The sequence below is a fragment of the Brassica napus genome, chromosome A2, assembly GCF_020379485.1.
Source record: "Brassica napus cultivar Da-Ae chromosome A2, Da-Ae, whole genome shotgun sequence".
Lineage (NCBI taxonomy): Eukaryota > Viridiplantae > Streptophyta > Magnoliopsida > Brassicales > Brassicaceae > Brassica > Brassica napus.
In genome coordinates this window covers 8,273,840-8,296,796 of record NC_063435.1, presented here as the reverse complement: position 1 = coordinate 8,296,796, position 22,957 = coordinate 8,273,840, and the positions used below count along the sequence as shown (strand labels likewise).

At 25.6% G+C, this 22,957-nt stretch overlaps 1 protein-coding gene across 1 annotated transcript; it reads right to left on the bottom strand.

The window, feature by feature from the left end:
• Nucleotides 1-1,316: 1,316 nt before the first annotated feature.
• On the bottom strand, nt 1,317-2,781 carry LOC125585619 (classical arabinogalactan protein 9-like). The gene is made up of 2 exons (XM_048755014.1): nt 2,227-2,781; nt 1,317-2,050 (listed from the first exon to the last, which is right to left on the bottom strand). The coding sequence occupies exon 2, from the start codon at nt 2,048-2,050 to the stop codon at nt 1,667-1,669; it is 384 nt and encodes a 127-aa protein (XP_048610971.1). The 5' UTR covers nt 2,227-2,781; the 3' UTR covers nt 1,317-1,666.
• Between the last annotated feature and the right edge of the window lie 20,176 nt (nt 2,782-22,957).

Sequence of the window (22,957 nt, the reverse complement as noted above, 5' to 3'; positions counted from 1 at the left end):
AATTTCGTGGTAAACTCCACGTAATGGATTCGATGTAAAGCACACGTAAACATTTTCGTTGTAACACCCTCGTAAATATTTCGATGTAAACTCCACGTAACATTTCGATGTAAAGACCACGTAAAATCTTCGATGTAAAAGACTCGTAATTATTTTCGACGGTAATCAGTTGTAAATGTTTACGTCGAGCCTACATCGACGTTTCGTTTTATAATATATTTTGAATATTATTTTTAACCTCAAATATATATATATATAAATTTGAATTTATTTAAAATTCTGAATTTTAAATAATTTTAATTTTAAAACGAAATATGAAAATAAAAAACATTTATAAAAAAGCATTTAAAAGTCATAATATTTAAATTCATAATACAAACCGAAAATATTAAAAAAACTACATATCATCGAAGTAGTCGGTGGGGTTGCTCGGCTGTTGACGGGTTGGATCGGACTCTTGGGGATCTCGTACTGGCAACCCAAGAGCGGCTCGTCTCTGACTCAACATTCTCTGCATAACCGGGTTTCCCACGGCCATCACGTCTAGCAAATCCTCAAGAGAGTCTAAACGAACCTGCTGGCTATCCATTCGAGCTTTCATCTGAGAAGTCTCTTCATCCCGTCTCGAAGTGTATGACGAAGTTGCCCTTGCAACTTGGTTAACGGAGCCTATACCGACTATTCGGCCCTTCTTTCTAGGAGCCAGCTATAAAATTAAAACATATATTAATATAGTTATTAAAAATAATGAAAAAAAAAATTTTAGTTGTACTACCTCTTCGAAGATTCGGTCGGCTTCTTCGGTGGACAATGTGACGGGTAATCCATCGGGAGACTCCTGAGTTAGTTGCGTCTCCCGTTCTTCAATCCGAGTAGCCACTGCTTGAGCGAGTTTCTCTGATGCAGGATCCACAAAAACTCCGTCGGATGTGGCGTGAGTCATCTTGAATAGGTCAGACAGAGATGGTAAGACTCCCGTCTTCTCCAACTACAAAAAAAAAATATTAAAAGTTATATTAATTGAATATTTTAAAATAAATATTTAAAAACAAAACTTACAACGTCTAGACGGATGCCTGCATGTGGTTTTTGGCCGGTTCTGTGAAGCATGGGCAAATTACCATCTTTATCCTTCGTTCTTCGAGAAGCCGAGCACGAATTGGCCTTTTTGATCGAAGACGGGTGCTTCCAATAGGCGATGAGGCCATCCCACACATCCGTCGTGAGCTCAGTGGGCTTTCCCTCATACCCGTCGAGCTCCCACTTGTCCTTCCAATCGGAGACTGTGTTGCAGAGGCGGATCTTTGCTTTTGCAACGAATTCCGCCTTCACCATCTCGGTGATTCCCAAAGACCAATGCCACTTTTGCTGAAACACAAAAAATTTGAAAAAATTACAATTAATAATAATATTTAAAAAATATATACATATTTAAAAGTTAAAATTTAATTAAATTTAAAAATCTTACCGCAAACATTTTAAACCACGTGATCTTAACGTGATTTGGAGTCTTGCTCCAGTTCGGATATGCCCCGTCGTAGTAACCCTTAATCGTTTTCGAAACGCTCCGGCCAACACGGTTATTAGCCCCAAACCTGAAAGGAAAACAATTTAACCGTTAGAAAATAAAAATATTTTAAATTTTTATGTAATAAAAATTAATAACTTACCAATAAGTTCCTCGGGGTCTATCGGGGTCTAGAACATCCAAACCCTCTCGTCCGGGCTGGGCAAGCAAATCCTCTACCGTATATCTCGCGAATGGGGCATATGAAGGCACACGCAAATCCGGATGAACTGCACCTTCTGGGACAGGCTCAGGTGCAGCCGCTGGAGGAGGAGGTGGAGGCATATGCGGTGGAGGCATTTGCGGTGGAGGCATCTGCGGTGGAGGAGGACTCCAAGCAACTCTCTGAGAAGGCTGAGAGTCTGGAACTGCGGTGGAGGATGATGGACCAGAAGACGATGGACCGGAAGAAGATGTACCGGAACCATCGTCGCCAAACAAATCTCTATAACTAGGTGCTCTGGATTTTCTTCTAGGAGCCATCTAAAAAAAATTAAAATAAATTTTATCAGTTACGACATAATAAAAATATTATTCCGTTACCTAACTAATCACCTAAACTAATTACCTAACTAATCACCTAAACTAATTCCGTTACCTAACTAATCACCTAAACTAATTTAAAAAAAAAAAAAAAGAGAGAGAGAGAGAGAGTTTACCTTAGAGAGAGCAAAGGAATTTGGGAGGAATGAGCGAGGCAGCCTCGCTCTCGGCGTCCCCTTATATAGATTAGGATTCGTCGTAAAATCGACGTAAATTTACGACGAAATTACCAGGCCCGCGTTTTTCCATTTACGACGAATTTACCAGGCCCGTGTTTTTTAATTTACGACGAAATTACCAGGCCCGTGTTTTTCGAGTTACGACGAAATTACCAGGCCCGCGTTTTTCCATTTACGACGAAATTACGACGCTTAACCCTAAACACCGAGAATGAAATCCCTAAACCCCAAAGTGACATATCATCTAACATCATATCTTATATCATACTACTTCTTACTCTTTCTTTTAGAAAATATTACAATAGAGAAATCCAACATTTGATACATATATTACATCACTCTAAATCGTTTTCGTTCTCATCACTATCATTACAATCATCATCGTCGCTTCTCTCGAACTCGTCTTCACGTGCTTCATCTGTCGCATCTTCGGGAATATCTTCATATTGAAAGTTTTGCGGGTCGATCAAAAGGATTTCATCAGTTGGTTGTTCTGGTACCTCAACTTCAGTGATAGCGTCTTCTTCTTGCAAGGGCGGTTCTTCTCCAACGACAATGCGTCCACGAGGTGTAACTTTGATAGCAGTTACCCAGTTTATCCCGGAAGTTCGAAGCCGAGGATAAGGAAGGAAGCTAACTTGCTCGGCTTGTGAAGCTAAAATGAAAGGCTCAAATTTGTTGTATCTTCTCCCAAAATTGACATCCACAACACCAAATTTGTTATACCGAATCCCTCGGTTCACAACAGGATCGAACCATTCACATTTGAAGAGGACGCATTTTAGCTTCAATAACCCCGGAAATTCCACTTCAATAATCTCCTGCAATATCCCGTAAAAGTCTGTTTCACCTTTCACACATATTCCGTAGTTACTCGTTGCCCGATGTCTCCCATACTCGTATGTGTGAAAGGTAAATCCTCGTGTGAAATACATAGGTGATGTGGTGACCTTTGCAACTGGACCTTGAACCAATTCATGAAACCATACGGGATAATAAGGATCGTCATAATCAACCTGCAAAAAACATATATATATTCTTAAACACTTACTTAATTAATATAATAGTATGAGATATATTACCTGTGATTTTAACCACTTGACAAAGTGCTTATCTTTACGTGTATCCACATCAGTTGCAGATATTCCTGGTATTGCTTCTTCAACTTGAGATACAAACATCCTGCAAATTGAACAAATAATCAAATCATACATAATTAACTTCAATTCATATAATTAACATTCACAAAAAAATTTACCTTTCAAAGTAACGGGTCATTGCATCCTCGCAGTTGAGCAGAATATAAGTGTGGGCACTATGTTTATCTTCTTCACATGACCACCATACTTCTTTCGTTTTACCACCAAACCGTCCAATTTCGCAGAAAATGTCAGGAACACCATCAATTGGATATGATGTCGGTACTCCACCATCATCATATCTTCTAGGAACTCTTTTTCTCGTACGAACAGTTGGAGCAAAGTAGTATGATGTGAAGTTAGATGTTTCGGCTGTCAAACTCCCTGCAACTATTGAACCTTCTACCTTTGCAAGATTTCTTGCTTTCCCCTTCAAATGTTTCATCTGTCGCTCATACGGATACATCCATCCGTTGTGAACAGGTCCACGAAGCAATGCTTCATACGGTAGGTGGACAACTAGATGCTCCATGACGTCAAAAAATGAAGGAGGAAATATCTTCTCCAGGTTGCACAATATGATCGGAATGTTCTGATGAAGTTGTTCGATGACTTCTTCTTTGAACGTACGTGTGCTAAGATCTCTGAAAAATGCTCCGATGGCTGTATATTTTAAAAGGAATCAAATTAATAACATTTCGTAACATAGGTATATATATAAATTTATAATTACCTGCAAGTGCTTCGTGGACATTTGCTGGAAGGAGCTCGGCAAAAGCAAATGGAAGCAGTCGTTGCATAAACACATGACAATCATGACTTTTCATTCCGGAGAACTTTTGACCTCGTTCAATACATCTTGACATATTTGAAACATAACCATCAGGAAACTTAACTTCCGATGCAACCCAGTCAAACAAGGTTGTTTTCGCTGCTGATGACAACCGGAAGATGGGAACAGGAACGTTTCCATTGCTCTTGATATGTAACTCACTTCTTGAGCAAATATCAGGTAAGTCCATCCTTGACTTTTTGTTATCTTTTGTCTTCCCAGGGACGTTAAGTAATGTATTCATGATGTTCTCAAAAAAGTTCTTCTCGATATGCATGACATCCAGATTGTGGCGTAAGAGAAGATCCTTCCAATATGGCGTAAGACGAATGACTCATGTTCGTTATCGTTATCTTCGAAATAGTAATTGGTGGTTCGAGAAGAAGAGAGTTGTGTGTTGTGAGGAAGAGAGTTGTGGGAAATGACATATATATAGAGAAATATGGTAAGTTTTACATGGATTTTACATGGAAAATTTACAACGCGTTTACAACGAACTTAGGTAAGTTAAAGCACTTTCAATACACGTTTTCACCTTTATGTAACGGTAACATGATTCGTTGTAATGTCGATGTAACGTTTACAACTATTTTGCATTCCACGTACTTTCGTCGTAAACTTACATTAACTTTACGACGAATACATTTCGTCGTAAATTACCATCGAGTTTACGACGAAGTCATGTCGCGTCGTAATTGCGTTGTAAAGCTTATGTAAATTTACGAGGAAATAATTTCCTCGTAAAATACCGTTGTTACTGCTACGTTTTCTTGTAGTGAATCTTAAATCTACAATATTTCTCTATACAAATGAAAACATTCTTAAAATAGCAGCTTTTAGAAAATTATTTTAAAAATACATCCTATTGATCAAAAATTCTAAGAGAATACTCATCTTTCAACAAAAATTTCTTGTTATCCCAATTTCTAAATCACAATCCCAAATCTACAATATTTCTCTATAAAAATGAAAACTTTCCTTAAATAGCAGCTTTTAGGAAATTATTTAAAAAGTAAGTCCTATTGGTCAAAAATTCTAAAAGAATACTCATCTTTCAACAAAAATTCTTGTTATCCTAATTTCTAAATCACATTCCCAAATCTACAATATTTCTCTATAAAAATGATTTTTTTCCTTAAATCGCAACTTTTAGAAAATTATTTTAAAAATACATCCTATTGATAAAAAATTCTAAAAGAATACTCATCATTCATAAATAATTCTTGTTATCCTAATTTCTAAATGACAATCCCAAATCTACAAAATTTCTCTATAAAAATGAAAACTTTCCTTAAATAGCAGCTTTTAGAAAATTATTTTTAAAAAAAGTCCTATTGATCAAAAATTCTAAAAGAATACTCATATTTCAAAAATAATTCTTGTTATCTCAATTTCTAAATCAAAATCCCAAATCTACAATATTTCTCTAGAAAAAAAAACTTTTCTTAAATAGCAGTATTTAGAAAAATATTTAAAAAATACATCATATTGATCAAAAATTCTAAGAGAATACTCATCTTTCAACAAAAATTCTTGTTATCTTAATTTCTAAATCACAATCCCAAATCTACAATATTTCTCTACAAAAATGAAAACTTTCCTTAAATAGCAGCTTTTAGAAAATTATTTTAAAAATACATCCTATTGATCAAAAATTCGAAAAGAATACTCATCTTTCATAAAAAATTCTTTTTATCCTAATTTCTAAATAACAATCCCAAATCTACATTATTTCTCCATAAAAATAAAAACTTTCCTTAATAGCAGCTTTTAGAAAATTATTTAAAAAATAAGTCCTATTGATCAAAAATTCTACAAGAATACTCATCTTTCAACAAAAATTCGTGTTATCCTAATTTCTAAATCACAATCCCAAATCTACAATATTTCTCTATAAAAATGAAAAGCTTCCTTAAATAACAGCTTTTAGAAAATTATTTAAAAAATATATCTTATTGTTTAAAAATTCTAAAAGAATACTCATCTTTCAACAATAATTCTTGTTATCCAAATTTCTAAATGACAATCCCAAATCTACAATATTTCTCTATACAAATGAAAATTTTCCTTAAATAGCTGCTCTTAGTAAATTATTTTAAAATTACATCCTATTGATCAAAAATTCTAAAAGAATACACATCTAACAACAAAAATTCTATTTATCCCAATTTCTAAATCAAAATCCCAAATCTACAATATTTCTCTAGAAAAATAAAAACTTTCCTTAAATAGCAGTATTCAAAAAAATATTTAAAAAATACATCCTATTGATCAAAAATTCTAAGAGAATACTCATCTTTCAACAAAAATTCTTGTTATCCTAATTTCTAAATCACAATCCCAAATCTACAATATTTCTCTATAAAAATGAAAACTTTCCTTAAATAGCAGCTTTTAGAAAATTATTTAAAAAATAAGTCCTATTGATCAAAAATTCTAAAAGAATACTCATCTGTCAACAAAAATTCTTGTTATCCTAATTTCTAAATCACAATCCCAAATCTACAATATTTCTCTAAAAAAATGAAAACTTTCCTTGAAGAGCAGCTTTTAGGAAATTATTTAAAAAGTAAGTCCTATTGGTCAAAAATTCTAAAAGAATACTCATCGTTCAACAAAAATTTTTGTTATCCTAATTTCTAAATCACATTCTCAAATCTACAATATTTCTCTATAAAAATGAAAATTTTCCTTAAATCGCAACTTTTAGAAAATTATTTTAAAAATACATCCTATTGATAAAAAATTCTAAAAGAATACTCATCATTCATAAATAATTCTTGTTATCCTAATTTCTAAATGACAATCCCAAATCTACAAAATTTCTCTATAAAAATGAAAACTTTCCTTAAATAGCAGCTTTTAGAAAATTATTTTTTAAAAAAGTCCTATTGATCAAAAATTCTAAAAGAATACTCATATTTCAAAAATAATTCTTGTTATCCCAATTTCTAAATCAAAATCCCAAATCTACAATATTTCTCTAGAAAAAAAAAACTTTTCTTAAATAGCAGTATTTAGAAAAATATTTAAAAAATACATCCTATTGATCAAAAATTCTAAGAGAATACTCATCTTTCAACAAAAATTCTTGTTATCTTAATTTCTAAATCACAATCCCAAATCTACAATATTTCTCTATAAAAATGAAAACTTTCCTTAAATAGCAGCTTTTAGAAAATTATTTTAAAAATACATCCTATTGATCAAAAATTCGAAAAGAATACTCATCTTTCATAAAAAATTCTTTTTACCCTAATTTCTAAATAACAATCCCAAATCTACATTATTTCTCCATAAAAATAAAAACTTTCCTTAAGTAGCAGCTTTTAGAAAATTATTTAAAAAATAAGTCCTATTGATCAAAAATTCTACAAGAATACTCATCTTTCAACAAAAATTCTTGTTATCCTAATTTCTAAATCACAATCCCAAATCTACAATATTTCTCTATAAAAATGAAAAGCTTCCTTAAATAACAGCTTTTAGAAAATTATTTAAAAATATATCTTATTGTTTAAAAATTCTAAAAGAATACTCATCTTTCAACAATAATTCTTGTTATCCAAATTTCTAAATGACAATCCCAAATCTACAATATTTCTCTATACAAATGAAAATTTTCCTTAAATAGCAGCTTTTAGAAAATTATTTAAAAAATAAGTCCTATTGATCAAAAATTTTAAAAGAATACTCATCTTTCAACAAAAATTCTTGTTATCCTAATTTCTAAATCACAATCCCAAATCTACAATATTTCTCTATAAAAATGAAAACTTTCCTTAAAGAGCAGCTTTTAGGAAATTATTTAAAAAGTAAGTCCTATTGGTCAAAAATTCTAAAAGAATACTCATTTTTCAACAAAATTTTTTGTTATCCTAATTTCTAAATAACATTCCCAAATCTACAATATTTCTCTATAAAAATGAAAATTTTCCTTAAATCGCAACTTTTAGAAAATTATTTTAAAAATACATCCTATTGATAAAAAATTCTAAAAGAATACTCATCTTTCATAAATAATTCTTGTTATCCTAATTTCTAAATGACAATCCCAAATCAACAATATTTCTCTATAAAAATGAAAACTTTCCTTAAATATCAGCTTTTAGAAAATTATTTAAAAAATACATCCTATTGATAAAAAATTCTAAAAGAATACTCATCTTTCATAAATAATTCTTGTTATCCTAATTTCTAAATGACAATCCCAAATCAACAATATTTCTCTATAAAAATAAAAACTTTCCTTAAATATCAGCTTTTAGAAAATTATTTAAAAAATACATCCTATTGATAAAAAATTCTAAAAGAATACTCATCTTTCAACAAAAGTTCTTGTTATCCTAATTTCTAAATAACAATCCCAAATCTACAATATTTCTGTATACAAATGAAAACTTTCCTTAAATAGCAGCTTTTAGAAAATTATTTAAAAATACATACTATTGATCAAAAATTCTAAGAGAATACTCATCTTTCAACAAAAATTCTTGTTATCCTAATTTCTAAATCACAATCCCAAATCTACAATATTTCTCTATAAAAATGAAAACTTTCCTTAAATTGCAGCTTTTAGGAAATTATTTTAAAAATAAGTCCTATTGATCAAAAATTCTAAAAGAATACTCATCTTTCAACAAAAATTCTTGTTATCCTAATTTCTAAATCACAATCCCAAATCTACAATATTTCTCTATGAAAATGAAAACTTTCCTTAAATAGCAGCTTTTAGAAAATTATTTAAAAAATACATCCTATTGATCAAAAATTCTAAAAGAATACTCATCTTTCAACAAAAAATTCTTTTTATCCTAATTTCTAAATAACAATCCCAAATCTACAATATTTCTCTATAAAAATAAAAACTTTCCATAAATAGCAGCATTTAGAAAAATATATAAAAAATACATCCAATTGATCAAAAATTCTAAGAGAATACTCATCTTTCAACAAAAATTATTTTTATCCTAATTTCTAAATCACAATCCCAAATCTACAATATTTATCTATAAAAACGAAAACTTTCCTTAAATAGCAGCTTTTAGAAAATTATTTAGAAAATAAGTCCTATTGATCAAAAATTCTAAATGAATACTCATCTTTAAAAATTCTTGTTATCCTAATTTTTAAATCACAATCCCAAATCTACAATATTTCTCTAGAAAAATAAAAACTTTCCTTAAATAGCAGTATTTAGAAAAATATTTAAAAAATACATCCTATTGATCAAAAATTCTAAGAGAATACTTATCTTTCAACAAAAATTCTTTATATCCTAATTTCTAAATCACAATCCCAAATCTACAATATTTCTCTATAAAAATGAAAACTATCCTTAAATAGCAGCTTTTTGAAAATTATTTTAAAAATACATCCTATTGATCAAAAAGTCAAAAAGAATACTCATCTTTCATAAATAATTTTTTTTATCCTAATTTCTAAATAACAATCCCAAATCTACAATTTTGCTCTATATAAATGAAAACTTTCCTTAAATAGCAGCTTTTAAAAAATAATTTAAAAAATAAGTCCTATTGATCAAAAATTCTAAAAGAATACTCATCTTTCAACAAAAATTCTTGTTATCCTAATTTCTAAATCATAATCCCAAATCTACAATATTTCTCTATAAAAATGAAAACTTTCCTTAAATAGCAGCTTTTAGGAAATTATTTTAAAAATAAGTCCTATTGATCAAAAATTCTAAAAGAATACTCATCTTTCAACAAAATTTTTTGTTATCCTAATTTCTAAATCACAATCTCAAATCTACAATATTTCTCTATAAAAATGAAAATTTTCCTTTAATAGCAGCTTTTAGAAAATTATTTTAAAAATACATCCTATTGATAAAAAATTCTAAAAGAATACTCATCATTCATAAATAATTCTTGTTATCCTAATTTCTAAATGACAATCCCAAATCTACAAAATTTCTCTATAAAAATGAAAACTTTCCTTAAATAGCAGCTTTTAGAAAATTATTTTTTAAAAAAGTCCTATTGATCAAAAATTCTAAAAGAATACTCATATTTCAAAAATAATTCTTGTTATCCCAATTTCTAAATCAAAATCCCAAATCTACAATATTTCTCTAGAAAAAAAAAAACTTTCTTAAATAGCAGTTTTAGAAAATATTTAAAAAATACATCCTATTGATCAAAAATTCTAAGAGAATACTCATCTTTCAACAAAAATTCTTGTTATCCTAATTTCTAAATCACAATCCCAAATCTACAATATTTCTCTATAAAAATGAAAACTTTCCTTAAATAGCAGCTTTTAGAAAATTATTTTAAAAATACATCCTATTGATCAAAAATTCTAAAAGAATACTCATCTTTCATAAAAAATTCTTTTTATCCTAATTTCTAAATAACAATCCCAAATCTACAATATTTCTCTATAAAAATAAAAACTTTCCTTAAATAGCAGCTTTTAGAAAATTATTTAAAAAATAAGTCCTATTGATCAAAAATTCTAAAAGAATACTCATCTTTCAACAAAAATTCTTGTTATCCTAATTTCTAAATCACAATCCCAAATCTACAATATTTCTCTATAAAAATGAAAAGCTTCCTTAAATAACAGCTTTTAGAAAATTATTTAAAAAATATATCTTATTGATCAAAAATTCTAAAAGAATACTCATCTTTCAACAAAATTCTTGTTATCCTAATTTCTAAATGACAATCCCAAATCTACAATATTTCTCTATAAAATGAAAATTTTCCTTAAATAGCAGCTTTTAGAAAATTATTTAAAAAATAAGTCCTATTGATCAAAAATTCTAAAAGAATACTCATCTTCAACAAAAATTCTTGTTATCCTAATTTCTAAATCACAATCCCAAATCTACAATATTTCTCTATAAAATGAAACTTTCCTTAAATAGCAGCTTTTAGAAATTATTTAAAAGTAAGTCCTATTGATCAAAAATTCTAAAAGAATACTCATTTTTCAACAAAAAATTTTTGTTATCCTAATTTCTAAAAAACATCCCAAATCTACAATATTTCTCTATAAAAATGAAAATTTCCTTAAATAGCAGCTTTTAGAAAATTATTTAAAAAATACATCCTATTGATCAAAAATTCTAAAAGAATACTCATCTTTCATAAAAATTCTTGTTATCCTAATTTCTAAATCACAATCCCAAATCTACAATATTTCTCTATAAAATGAAAACTTTCCTTAAATAGCAGCTTTTAGAAAATTATTTAAAAAATACATCCTATTGTTAAAAATTCTAAAAGAATACTCATCTTTCATAAAAATTCTTGTTATCCTAATTTCTAAATGACAATCCCAAATCTACAATATTTCTCTATAAAAATAAAAACTTTCCTTAAATATCAGCTTTTAGAAAATTATTTAAAAAATACATCCTATTGATCAAAAATTCTAAAAGAATACTCATCTTTCAACAAAAGTTCTTGTTATCCTAATTTCTAAATAACAATCCCAAATCTACAATATTTCTCTATAAAATGAAAACTTTCCTTAAATAGCAGCTTTTAGAAAATTATTTAAAAAATACATCATATTGATCAAAAATTCTAAGAGAATACTCATCTTTCAAGAATCTTGTTATCCTAATTTCTAAATCACAATCCCAAATCTACAATATTTCTCTATAAAAATGAAAACTTTCCTTAAATAGCAGCTTTTAGAAAATTATTTAAAAAATAAGTCCTATTGATCAAAAAGTCTAAAGAATACTCATCTTTCAACAAAATTCTTGTTATCCTAATTTCTAAATCACAATCCCAAATCTACAATATTTCTCTATAAAAATAAAACTTTCCTTAAATAGCAGCTTTTAGAAATTATTTAAAAATACATCCTATTGATCAAAATTCTAAAAGAATACTCATCTTTCACAAAAAATCTTTTTATCCTAATTTCTAAATAACAATCCCAAATCTACAATATTTCTCTATAAAAATAAAACTTTCCTTAAATAGCAGCATTTAGAAAAATATTTAAAAATACATCCTATTGATCAAAAATTCTAAAGAATACTCATCTTTCAACAAAAATTATTTTTATCCTAATTTCTAAATCACAATCCCAAATCTACAATATTTCTCTATAAAAAGAAAACTTTCCTTAAATAGCAGCTTTTAGAAAATTATTTAAAAATAATCCTATTGATCAAAAATTCTAAAAATACTCATCTTTAAAAAATCTTGTTATCCTAATTTCTAAATCACAATCCCAAATCTACAATATTTCTCTATAAAAATAAAAACTTTCCTTAAATAGCAGCTTTTAGAAAATTATTTAAAAAATACATCCTATTGATCAAAAATTCTAAGAGAATACTCATCTTTCAACAAAAATTCTGTTATCCTAATTTCTAAATCACAATCCCAAATCTACAATATTTCTCTATAAAAATGAAAACTTCCTTAAATAGCAGCTTTTAGAAATTATTTTAAAAATACATCCTATTGATCAAAAATCTAAAAGAATACTCATCTTTCATAAAAATTTTGTTTTATCCTAATTTCTAAATAACAATCCCAAATCTACAATATTTCTCTATAAAATGAAAACTTTCCTTAAATAGCAGCTTTTAAAAATTATTTAAAAAATAATCCTATTGATCAAAAATTCTAAAAGAATACTCATCTTTCAACAAAAATTCTTGTTATCCTAATTTCTAATCACAATCCCAAATCTACAATATTCTCTATAAAAATGAAAACTTTCCTTAAATAGCAGCTTTTAGAAAATTATTTTAAAAATAAGTCCTATTGATCAAAAATTCTAAAAGAATACTCATCTTTCAACAAAAATTTTTTGTTATCCTAATTTCTAAATCACAATCCCAAATCTACAATATTTCTCTATAAAATGAAAATTTCCTTAAATAGCAGCTTTTAAAAATTATTTTAAAAATACATCCTATTGATCAAAAATTCTAAAGAATACTCATCTTTCATAAAAATTCTTGTTATCCTAATTTCTAAATCACAATCCCAAATCTACAAATTTCTCTCTATAAAATGAAAACTTTCCTTAAATAGCAGCTTTTAGAAAATTATTTTTAAAAAAGTCCTATTGATCAAAAATTCTAAAAGAATACTCATCTTTCAAAAAAAATTCTTGTTATCCCAATTTCTAAATCAAATCCCAAATCTACAATATTTCTCTATAAAAAAAAAACTTTCCTTAAATAGCAGTTTTAGAAAATATTTAAAAAATACATCCTATTGATCAAAATTCTAAAGAGAATACTCATCTTTCAACAAAAATTCTTGTTATCCTAATTTCTAAATCACAATCCCAAATCTACAATATTTCTCTATAAAAATGAAAACTTTCCTTAAATAGCAGCTTTTAGAAAATTATTTAAAAATACATCATATTGATCAAAAATTCTAAAAGAATACTCATCTTTCATAAAAAATTCTTTTTATCCTAATTTCTAAATCACAATCCCAAATCTACATTATTTCTCTATAAAAATAAAAACTTTCCTTAAATAGCAGCTTTTAGAAAATTATTTAAAAAATAATCCTATTGATCAAAATTCTAAAAGAATACTCATCTTTCAACAAAAATCTTGTTATCCTAATCCTAATTCTAAATCACAATCCCAAATCTACAATATTTCTCTATAAAAATGAAATTTCCTTAAATAGCAGCTTTTAGAAATTATTTAAAAATAAGTCCTATTGATCAAAATTCTAAAGAATACTCATCTTTCAACAAAATTTTTTGTTATCCTAATTTCTAAATCACAATCCCAAATCTACAATATTTCTCTATAAAAATGAAAACTTTCCTTAAATAGCAGCTTTTAGAAAATTATTTTAAAAATACATCCTATTGATCAAAAATTCTAAAAGAATACTCATCTTTCATAAAAAGTTCTTGTTATCCTAATTTCTAATGCACAATCCCAAATCTATAATATTTTTCTATACAAATGAAAACTTTCCTTAAATAGCAGCCTTTAGAAAATTATTTTAAAAAATACATCTATTGATCAAAATTCTAAGAGAATACTCATCTTCAACAAAAATTCTATTTATCCTAATTCTAAATCACAATCCCAAATCTACAATATTTCTCTATAAAAATGAAAACTTTCCTTAAATAGCAGCTTTTAGAAAATTATTTTAAAAATACATCCTATTGATCAAAAATTCTAAAAGAATACACATCTAACAACAAAAACTCTATTTATCCTAATTTCTAAATCAAAATCCCAAATCTACAATATTTCTCTATAAAAATAAAAACTTTCCTTAAATAGCAGTTTTTAAAAATATTTAAAAAATACATCCTATTGATCAAAAATTCTAAGAGAATACTCATCTTTCAACAAAAATTCTTGTTATCCTAATTTCTAAATCACAATCCCAAATCTACAATATTTCTCTATAAAAATGAAAACTTTCCTTAAATAGCAGCTTTTAGAAAATTATTTAAAAAATACATCCTATTGATCAAAAATTCTAAAAGAATACTCATCTTTCATAAAAATTCTTTTTATCCTAATTTCTAAATAACAATCCCAAATCTACAATATTTCTCTATAAAAATAAAACTTTTCCTTAAATCGCAACTTTTAGAAAATTATTTTAAAAATACATCCTATTGATCAAAAATTCTAAAAGATACTCATCATTCATAAAAATTCTTGTTATCCTAATTTCTAAATCACAATCCCAAATCTACAATATTTCTCTATAAAAATGAAAACTTTCCTTAAATACAGCTTTTAGAAAATTATTTAAAAAAAAGTCCTATTGATCAAAAATTCTAAAAGAATACTCATCTTTCAAAAAACTCTTATTATCCAATTTCTAAATCAAAATCCCAAATCTACAATATTTCTCTATAAAAAAAAAACTTTTCTTAAATAGCATTTTAGAAAAATATTTAAAAAATAATCCTATTGATCAAAAATTCTAAAAGAATACTCATCTTTCAACAAAAATTCTTGTTATTTTAATTTCTAAATCACAATCCCAAATCTACAATATTTCTCTATAAAAATGAAAACTTTCCTTAAATAGCAGCTTTTAGAAAATTATTTAAAAAATACATCCTATTGATCAAAAATTCTAAAAGAATACTCATCTTTCAAAAAATTCTTTTTATCCTAATTTCTAAATAACAATCCCAAATCTACATATTTCTCTATAAAAATAAAAACTTTCCTTAAATAGCAGCTTTTAGAAAATTATTTAAAAAATAAGTCCTATTGATCAAAAATTCTAAAAGAATACTCATCTTTCAACAAAAATTCTTGTTATCCTAATTTCTAAATCACAATCCCAATCTACAATATTTCTCTATAAAAATGAAAACTTTCCTTAAATAGCAGCTTTTAGAAAATTATTTAAAAAATAAGTCCTATTGTTTAAAAATTCTAAAAGAATACTCATCTTTTAACAAAAATTCTTGTTATCCAAATTTCTAAATCACAATCCCAAATCTACAATATTTCTCTATAAAAATGAAAACTTTCCTTAAATAGCAGCTTTTAGAAAATTATTTTAAAAATACATCCTATTGATCAAAAATTCTAAAAGAATACACACATCTAACAACAAAACTCTATTTTATCCCAATTTCTAAATCAAAATCCCAATCTACAATATTTCTCTATAAAAATGAAAACTTTCCTTAAATAGCAGTTTTAGAAAAAATATTTAAAAAATACATCCTATTGATCAAAATTCTAAAAGAATACTCATCTTTCAACAAAATTCTTGTTATCCTAATTTCTAAATCACAATCCCAAATCTACAATATTTCTCTATAAAAATGAAAACTTTCCTTAAATAGCAGCTTTTAGAAAATTATTTAAAAATACATCCTATTGATCAAAAATTCTAAAAGAATACTCATCTTTCATAAAAAATTCTTTTTATCCTAATTTCTAAATACAATCCCAAATCTACAATATTTCTCTATAAAAATAAAACTTTCCTTAAATAGCAGCTTTTAGAAAATTATTTAAAAAATAATCCTATTGATCAAAAATTCTAAAAGAATACTCATCTTTCAACAAAATTCTTGTTATCCTAATTTCTAAATCACAATCCCAAATCTACAATATTTCTCTATAAAATGAAAACTTCCTTAAATAGCAGCTTTTAGAAAATATTTAAAAAATACATCCTATTGATCAAAAATTCTAAAAGAATACTCATCTTTCAACAAAAATTCTTGTTATCCTAATTTCTAAATAATAAACCCAAATCTACAATATTTCTCTATAAAAATGAAAACTTTCCTTAAATAGCAGCTTTTAGAAAATTATTTAAAATAAGTCCTATTGATCAAAAATTCTAAAAGAATACTCATCTTTCAACAAAAATTCTTGTTATCCTAATTTCTAAATCACAATCCCAAATCTACAATATTTCTCTATAAAAATGAAAACTTTCCTTAAATAGCAGCTTTTAGAAAATTATTTAAAAAATAAGTCCTATTGATCAAAATTCTAAAAGAATACTCATCTTTCAACAAAATTCTTGTTATTATCTAATTTCTAAATCACAATCCCAAATCTACAATATTTCTCTATAAAATGAAAACTTTCCTTAAATAGCAGCTTTTAGAAATTATTTTAAAAATACATCCTATTGATCAAAATTCTAAAAGAATACTCATCTTTCATAAAAATTCTTGTTATCCTAATTTCTAAATCACAATCCCAAATCTACAATATTTCTCTATAAAAATGAAAACTTTCCTTAAATAGCAGCTTTTAGAAAATTATTTAAAAATACATCCTATTGATCAAAAATTCTAAAAGAATACTCATCTTTCATAAAAATTCTTGTTATCCTAATTTCTAAATCACAATCCCAAATCTACAATATTTCTCTATAAAAAATAAAACTTTCCTTAAATAGCAGCTTTTAGAAAATATTTTAAAAAATACATCCTATTGATCAAAATTCTAAAAGAATACTCATCAACAAAAATTCTTGTATCCTAATTTCTAAATAATAAACCCAAATCTACAATATTTCTCTATAAAAATGAAAACTTTCCTTAAATAGCAGCTTTTAGAAAATTATTTAAAATACATCCTATTGATCAAAAATTCTAAAAGAATACTCATCTTTCACAAAAATTCTGTTATCCTAATTTCTAAATCACAATCCCAAATCTACAATATTTCTCTATAAAATGAAAACTTTCCTTAAATAGCAGCTTTTAGAAAATTATTTTAAAAATAATCCTATTGATCAAAAATTCTAAAAGAATACTCATCTTTCAACAAATTCTTGTTATCCTAATTTCTAAATCACAATCCCAAATCTACAATATTTCTCTATAAAAATGAAAACTTTCCTTAAATAGCAGCTTTTAGAAATTATTTAAAAATACATCCTATTGATCAAAAATTCTAAAAGAATACTCATCTTTCAACAAAAATTCTTTTTATCCTAATTTCTAAATCACAATCCAAATCTACAATATTTCTCTATAAAAATGAAAACTTTCCTTAAATAGCAGCTTTTAGAAAAATATTTAAAAAATACATCCTATTGATCAAAAATTCTAAGAGAATACTCATCTTTCAACAAAAATATTTTATCCTAATTTCTAAATCACAATCCCAAATCTACAATATTTCTCTATAAAAATGAAAACTTTCCTTAAATAGCAGCTTTTAGAAAATTATTTAAAAAATAAGTCCTATTGATCAAAAATTCTAAAAGAATACTCATCTTTCAAAAATCTTGTTATCCTAATTTCTAAATCACAATCCCAAATCTACAATATTTCTCTATAAAAATAAAAAACTTTCCTTAAATAGCAGCTTTTAGAAAAATATTTAAAAAATACATCCTATTGATCAAAAATTCTAAAAGAATACTCATCTTTCAAAAATTCTTTATTCCTAATTTCTAAATCACAATCCCAAATCTACAATATTTCTCTATAAAAATGAAAACTTTCCTTAAATAGCAGCTTTTAGAAAATTATTTTAAAAATACATCCTATTGATCAAAAATCTAAAAGAATACTCATCTTTCAACAAAAATTCTTTTTATCCTAATTTCTAAATAACAATCCCAAATCTACAATTTTCTCTATAAAAATGAAACTTTCCTTAAATAGCAGCTTTTAAAAATTATTTAAAAAATACATCCTATTGATCAAAAATTCTAAAAGAATACTCATCTTTCAACATTCTTGTTATCCTAATTTCTAAATCACAATCCCAAATCTACAATATTTCTCTATAAAAATGAAAACTTTCCTTAAATAGCAGCTTTAGAAAATTATTTAAAAAATATCCTATTGATCAAAATTCTAAAGAATACTCATCTTTCAACAAAAATTTTTGTTATCCTAATTTCTAAATCACAATCCCAAATCTACAATATTTCTCTATAAAAATGAAACTTTCCTTAAATAGCAGCTTTTAGAAAATTATTTAAAAATACATCCTATTGATCAAAAATTCTAAAGAATACTCATCTTTCAAAAAATTCTTGTTATCCTAATTTCTAAATCACAATCCCAAATCTACAATATTTTCTATAAAATGAAACTTTCCTTAAATAGCAGCTTTTAGAAAATTATTTTAAAATACATCCTATTGATCAAAAATTCTAAAAGAATACTCATCTTTCAACAAAAATTCTTTTTATCCTAATTTCTAAATCACAATCCCAAATCTACAATATTTCTCTATAAAATGAAAATTTCCTTAAATAGCAGCTTTTAGAAAATTATTTAAAAATACATCCTATTGATCAAAAATCTAAAAGAATACACATCTAACAACAAAAACTCTATTATCCTAATTTCTAAATCAAAATCCCAAATCTACAATATTTCTCTATAAAATGAAAACTTTCCTTAATAGCAGCTTTTAAAAATATTTAAAAAATACATCCTATTGATCAAAATTCTAAAAGAATACTCATCTTTCAACAAAAATTCTTGTTATCCTAATTTCTAAATCACAATCCCAAATCTACAATATTTCTCTATAAAAATGAAAACTTTCCTTAAATAGCAGCTTTTAGAAAATTATTTAAAAAATACATCCTATTGATCAAAAATTCTAAAAGAATACTCATCTTTCAAAAAAATTCTTTTTATCCTAATTTCTAAATCACAATCCCAAATCTACAATATTTCTCTATAAAAATGAAAACTTTCCTTAAATAGCAGCTTTTAGAAAATTATTTTAAAAATACATCCTATTGATAAAAATTCTAAAAGAATACTCATCTTTCATAAAAATTCTTGTTATCCTAATTTCTAAATCACAATCCCAAATCTACAATATTTCTCTATAAAATGAAAACTTTCCTTAAATAGCAGCTTTTAGAAAATTATTTTTAAAAAACATCCTATTGATCAAAAATCTAAAGAATACTCATCTTTCAAAAAAAATTCTTGTTATCCTAATTTCTAAATCAAATCCCAAATCTACAATATTTCTCTATAAAAAAAAAAACTTTCCTTAAATAGCAGCTTTAGAAAATATTTAAAAAATACATCCTATTGATCAAAAAATCTAAAGAATACTCATCTTTCAACAAAAATTCTTGTTATCCTAATTTCTAAATCACAATCCCAATCTACAATATTTCTCTATAAAAATGAAACTTTCCTTAAATAGCAGCTTTTAGAAAATTATTTTAAAAATACATCCTATTGATCAAAAATTCTAAAGAATACTCATCTTTCAAAAAAATTCTTTTTATCCTAATTTCTAAATCACAATCCCAAATCTACAATATTTCTCTATAAAAATGAAAACTTTCCTTAAATAGCAGCTTTTAGAAAATTATTTAAAAAATAATCCTATTGATCAAAATTCTAAAGAATACTCATCTTTCAACAAAAATTCTTGTTATCCTAATTTCTAAATCACAATCCCAATCTACAATATTTCTCTATAAAATGAAAACTTTCCTTAAATAGCAGCTTTTAGAAAATTATTTAAAAAATACATCCTATTGATCAAATATTCTAAAAGAATACTCATCTTTCAACAAAAATTCTTGTTATCCTAATTTCTAAATCACAATCCCAAATCTACAATATTTCTCTATAAAATGAAAATTTTCCTTAAATAGCAGCTTTTAGAAAATTTTTTAAAATTACATCCTATTGATCAAAATTCTAAAAGAATACACATCTACAACAAAAACTCTATTTATCCCAATTTCTAAATCAAATCCCAAATCTACAATATTTCTCTATAAAAAAAAAAAACTTTCCTTAAATAGCATTTTAAAAAAATATTTAAAAAATACATCCTATTGATCAAAATTCTAAAGAATACTCATCTTTCAACAAAAATTCTTGTTATCCTAATTTCTAAATCACAATCCAAATCTACAATATTTCTCTATAAAAATGAAAACTTTCCTTAAATAGCAGCTTTTAGAAAATTATTTAAAAAATAATCCTATTGATCAAAAATTCTAAAAGAATACTCATCTTTCAACAAAATTCTTGTTATCCCTAATTTCTAAATCACAATCCCAAATCTACAATATTTCTCTATAAAAATGAAAACTTTCCTTAAATAGCAGCTTTTAGAAATTATTTAAATAAGTCCATTGTCAAAAATTCTAAAAGAATACTCATCTTTCAACAAAATTCTTGTTATCCTAATTTCTAAATCACAATCTCAAATCTACAATATTTCTCTATAAAAATGAAAATTTTCCTTAAATAGCACTTTTAGAAATTATTTAAAATACATTCTATTGATCAAAAATTCTAAAAGAATACTCATCTTTCATAAATAATTCTTGTTATCCTAATTTCTAAATGACAATCCCAAATCTACAATATTTCTCTATAAAAATGAAAACTTTCCTTAAATGCAAGCTTTTAGAAATTATTTTAAAAATAATCCTATTGATCAAAAATTCTAAAAGAATACTCATCTTTCAACAAAAATTCTTGTTATCCTAATTCTAAATCACAATCCCAAATCTACAATATTTCTCTAGAAAAAAAACTTTCCTTAAATAGCAGCTTTTAGAAAATTATTTAAAAAATATATCCTATTGTCAAAAATTCTAAAAGAATACTCATCTTTCAACAAAATTCTGGTTATCCCTAATTTCTAAATCACAATCCCAAATCTACAATATTTCTCTATAAAAATGAAAACATTCCTTAAATAGCAGCTTTTTAGAAATTATTTTAAAAATACATCCTATTGATCAAAAATTCTAAAAGAATACTCATCTTTCATAAAAATCTTTTTATCCTAATTTCTAAAACAATCCCAATCTACAATATTTCTCTATAAAAATGAAAATTTCCTTAAATAGCAGCTTTTAGAAATTATTTAAAAATACATCCTATTGATCAAAATTCTAAAAGAATACTAATCTTTCAACAAAAATTCTTGTTATCCTAATTTCTAAATCACAATCCAAATCTACAATATTTCTCTATAAAAATGAAAACTTTCCTTAAATAGCACTTTTAGAAAATTATTTAAAAAATACATCCTATTGATCAAAATTCTAAAAGAATACTCATATTTCACACAAAAATTCTTGTATCCTAATTCTAAATACAAACCCAAATCTACAATATTTCTCTATAAAAATGAAAACTTTCCTTAAATAGCAGCTTTTAGAAACATAAGTCCTATTGATCAAAAATTCTAAAAGAATACTCATCTTTCAACACAAATTCTTGTTATCCTAATTTCAAAATCTCAATCCCAAATCTACAATATTTCTCTACAAAAATGAAAAATTTCGTTAAATAGCAGCATTTAGTAAATTATTTTAAAAATACATCCTATTGATCAAAAAGTCAAAAAGAATACTCATCTTTCAACAAAAAATTCTTTTATCCTAATTTCTAAATAACAATCCCAACTACAATATTTCTCTATAAAAATGAAAACTTCCTTAAATAGCAACTTTTTAGAAAATTATTTAAAAAATAATCCTATTGATCAAAATTCTAAAAGAATACTCATCTTTCAACAAAAATATCTTTTATCCTAATTTCTAAATCCAATCCCAAATCTACAATATTTCTCTATAAAATGAAAAGTTTCCTTAAATAGCAGTTTTTAGAATATTATTTAAAAAATATATCCTATTGTTCAAAAATTCTAAAAGAATACTCATCTTTCATAAATAATTCTTGTTATCCTAATTTCTAAATCACAATCCCAAATCTACAATATTTCTCTATAAAAATGAAAACATTCCTTAAATAGCAGCTTTTAGAAAATATTTTAAAAAATACATCCTATTGATCAAAATTCTAAAGAATACTCATTTTTCATAAAAAATTCTTTTTATCCTAATTTCTAAATAACAATCCCAAATCTACAATATTTCTCTATAAAAATAAAAACTTTCCTTATAATAGCAGCTTTTAGAATATTATTTAAAAAATAAGTCTTATTGATCAAAAATTCTAAAAGAATACTCATCTTTCAACAAAAATTCTTGTTATCCTAATTTCTAATACACAATCCCAAATCTACAATATTTCTCTATACAAATTAAAACTTTCCTTCCTTAAATAGCAGCTTTTAGAAAATTATTTTAAAATACATCCTATTGATCAAAAATTCTAAAAGAATACTCATCTTTCAACAAAATTCTTGTTATCCTAATTTCTAAATCACAATCCCAAAATCTACAAATTTCTCTATAAAAATGAAAACTTTTCCTAAATAGCAGCTTTTAGAAAA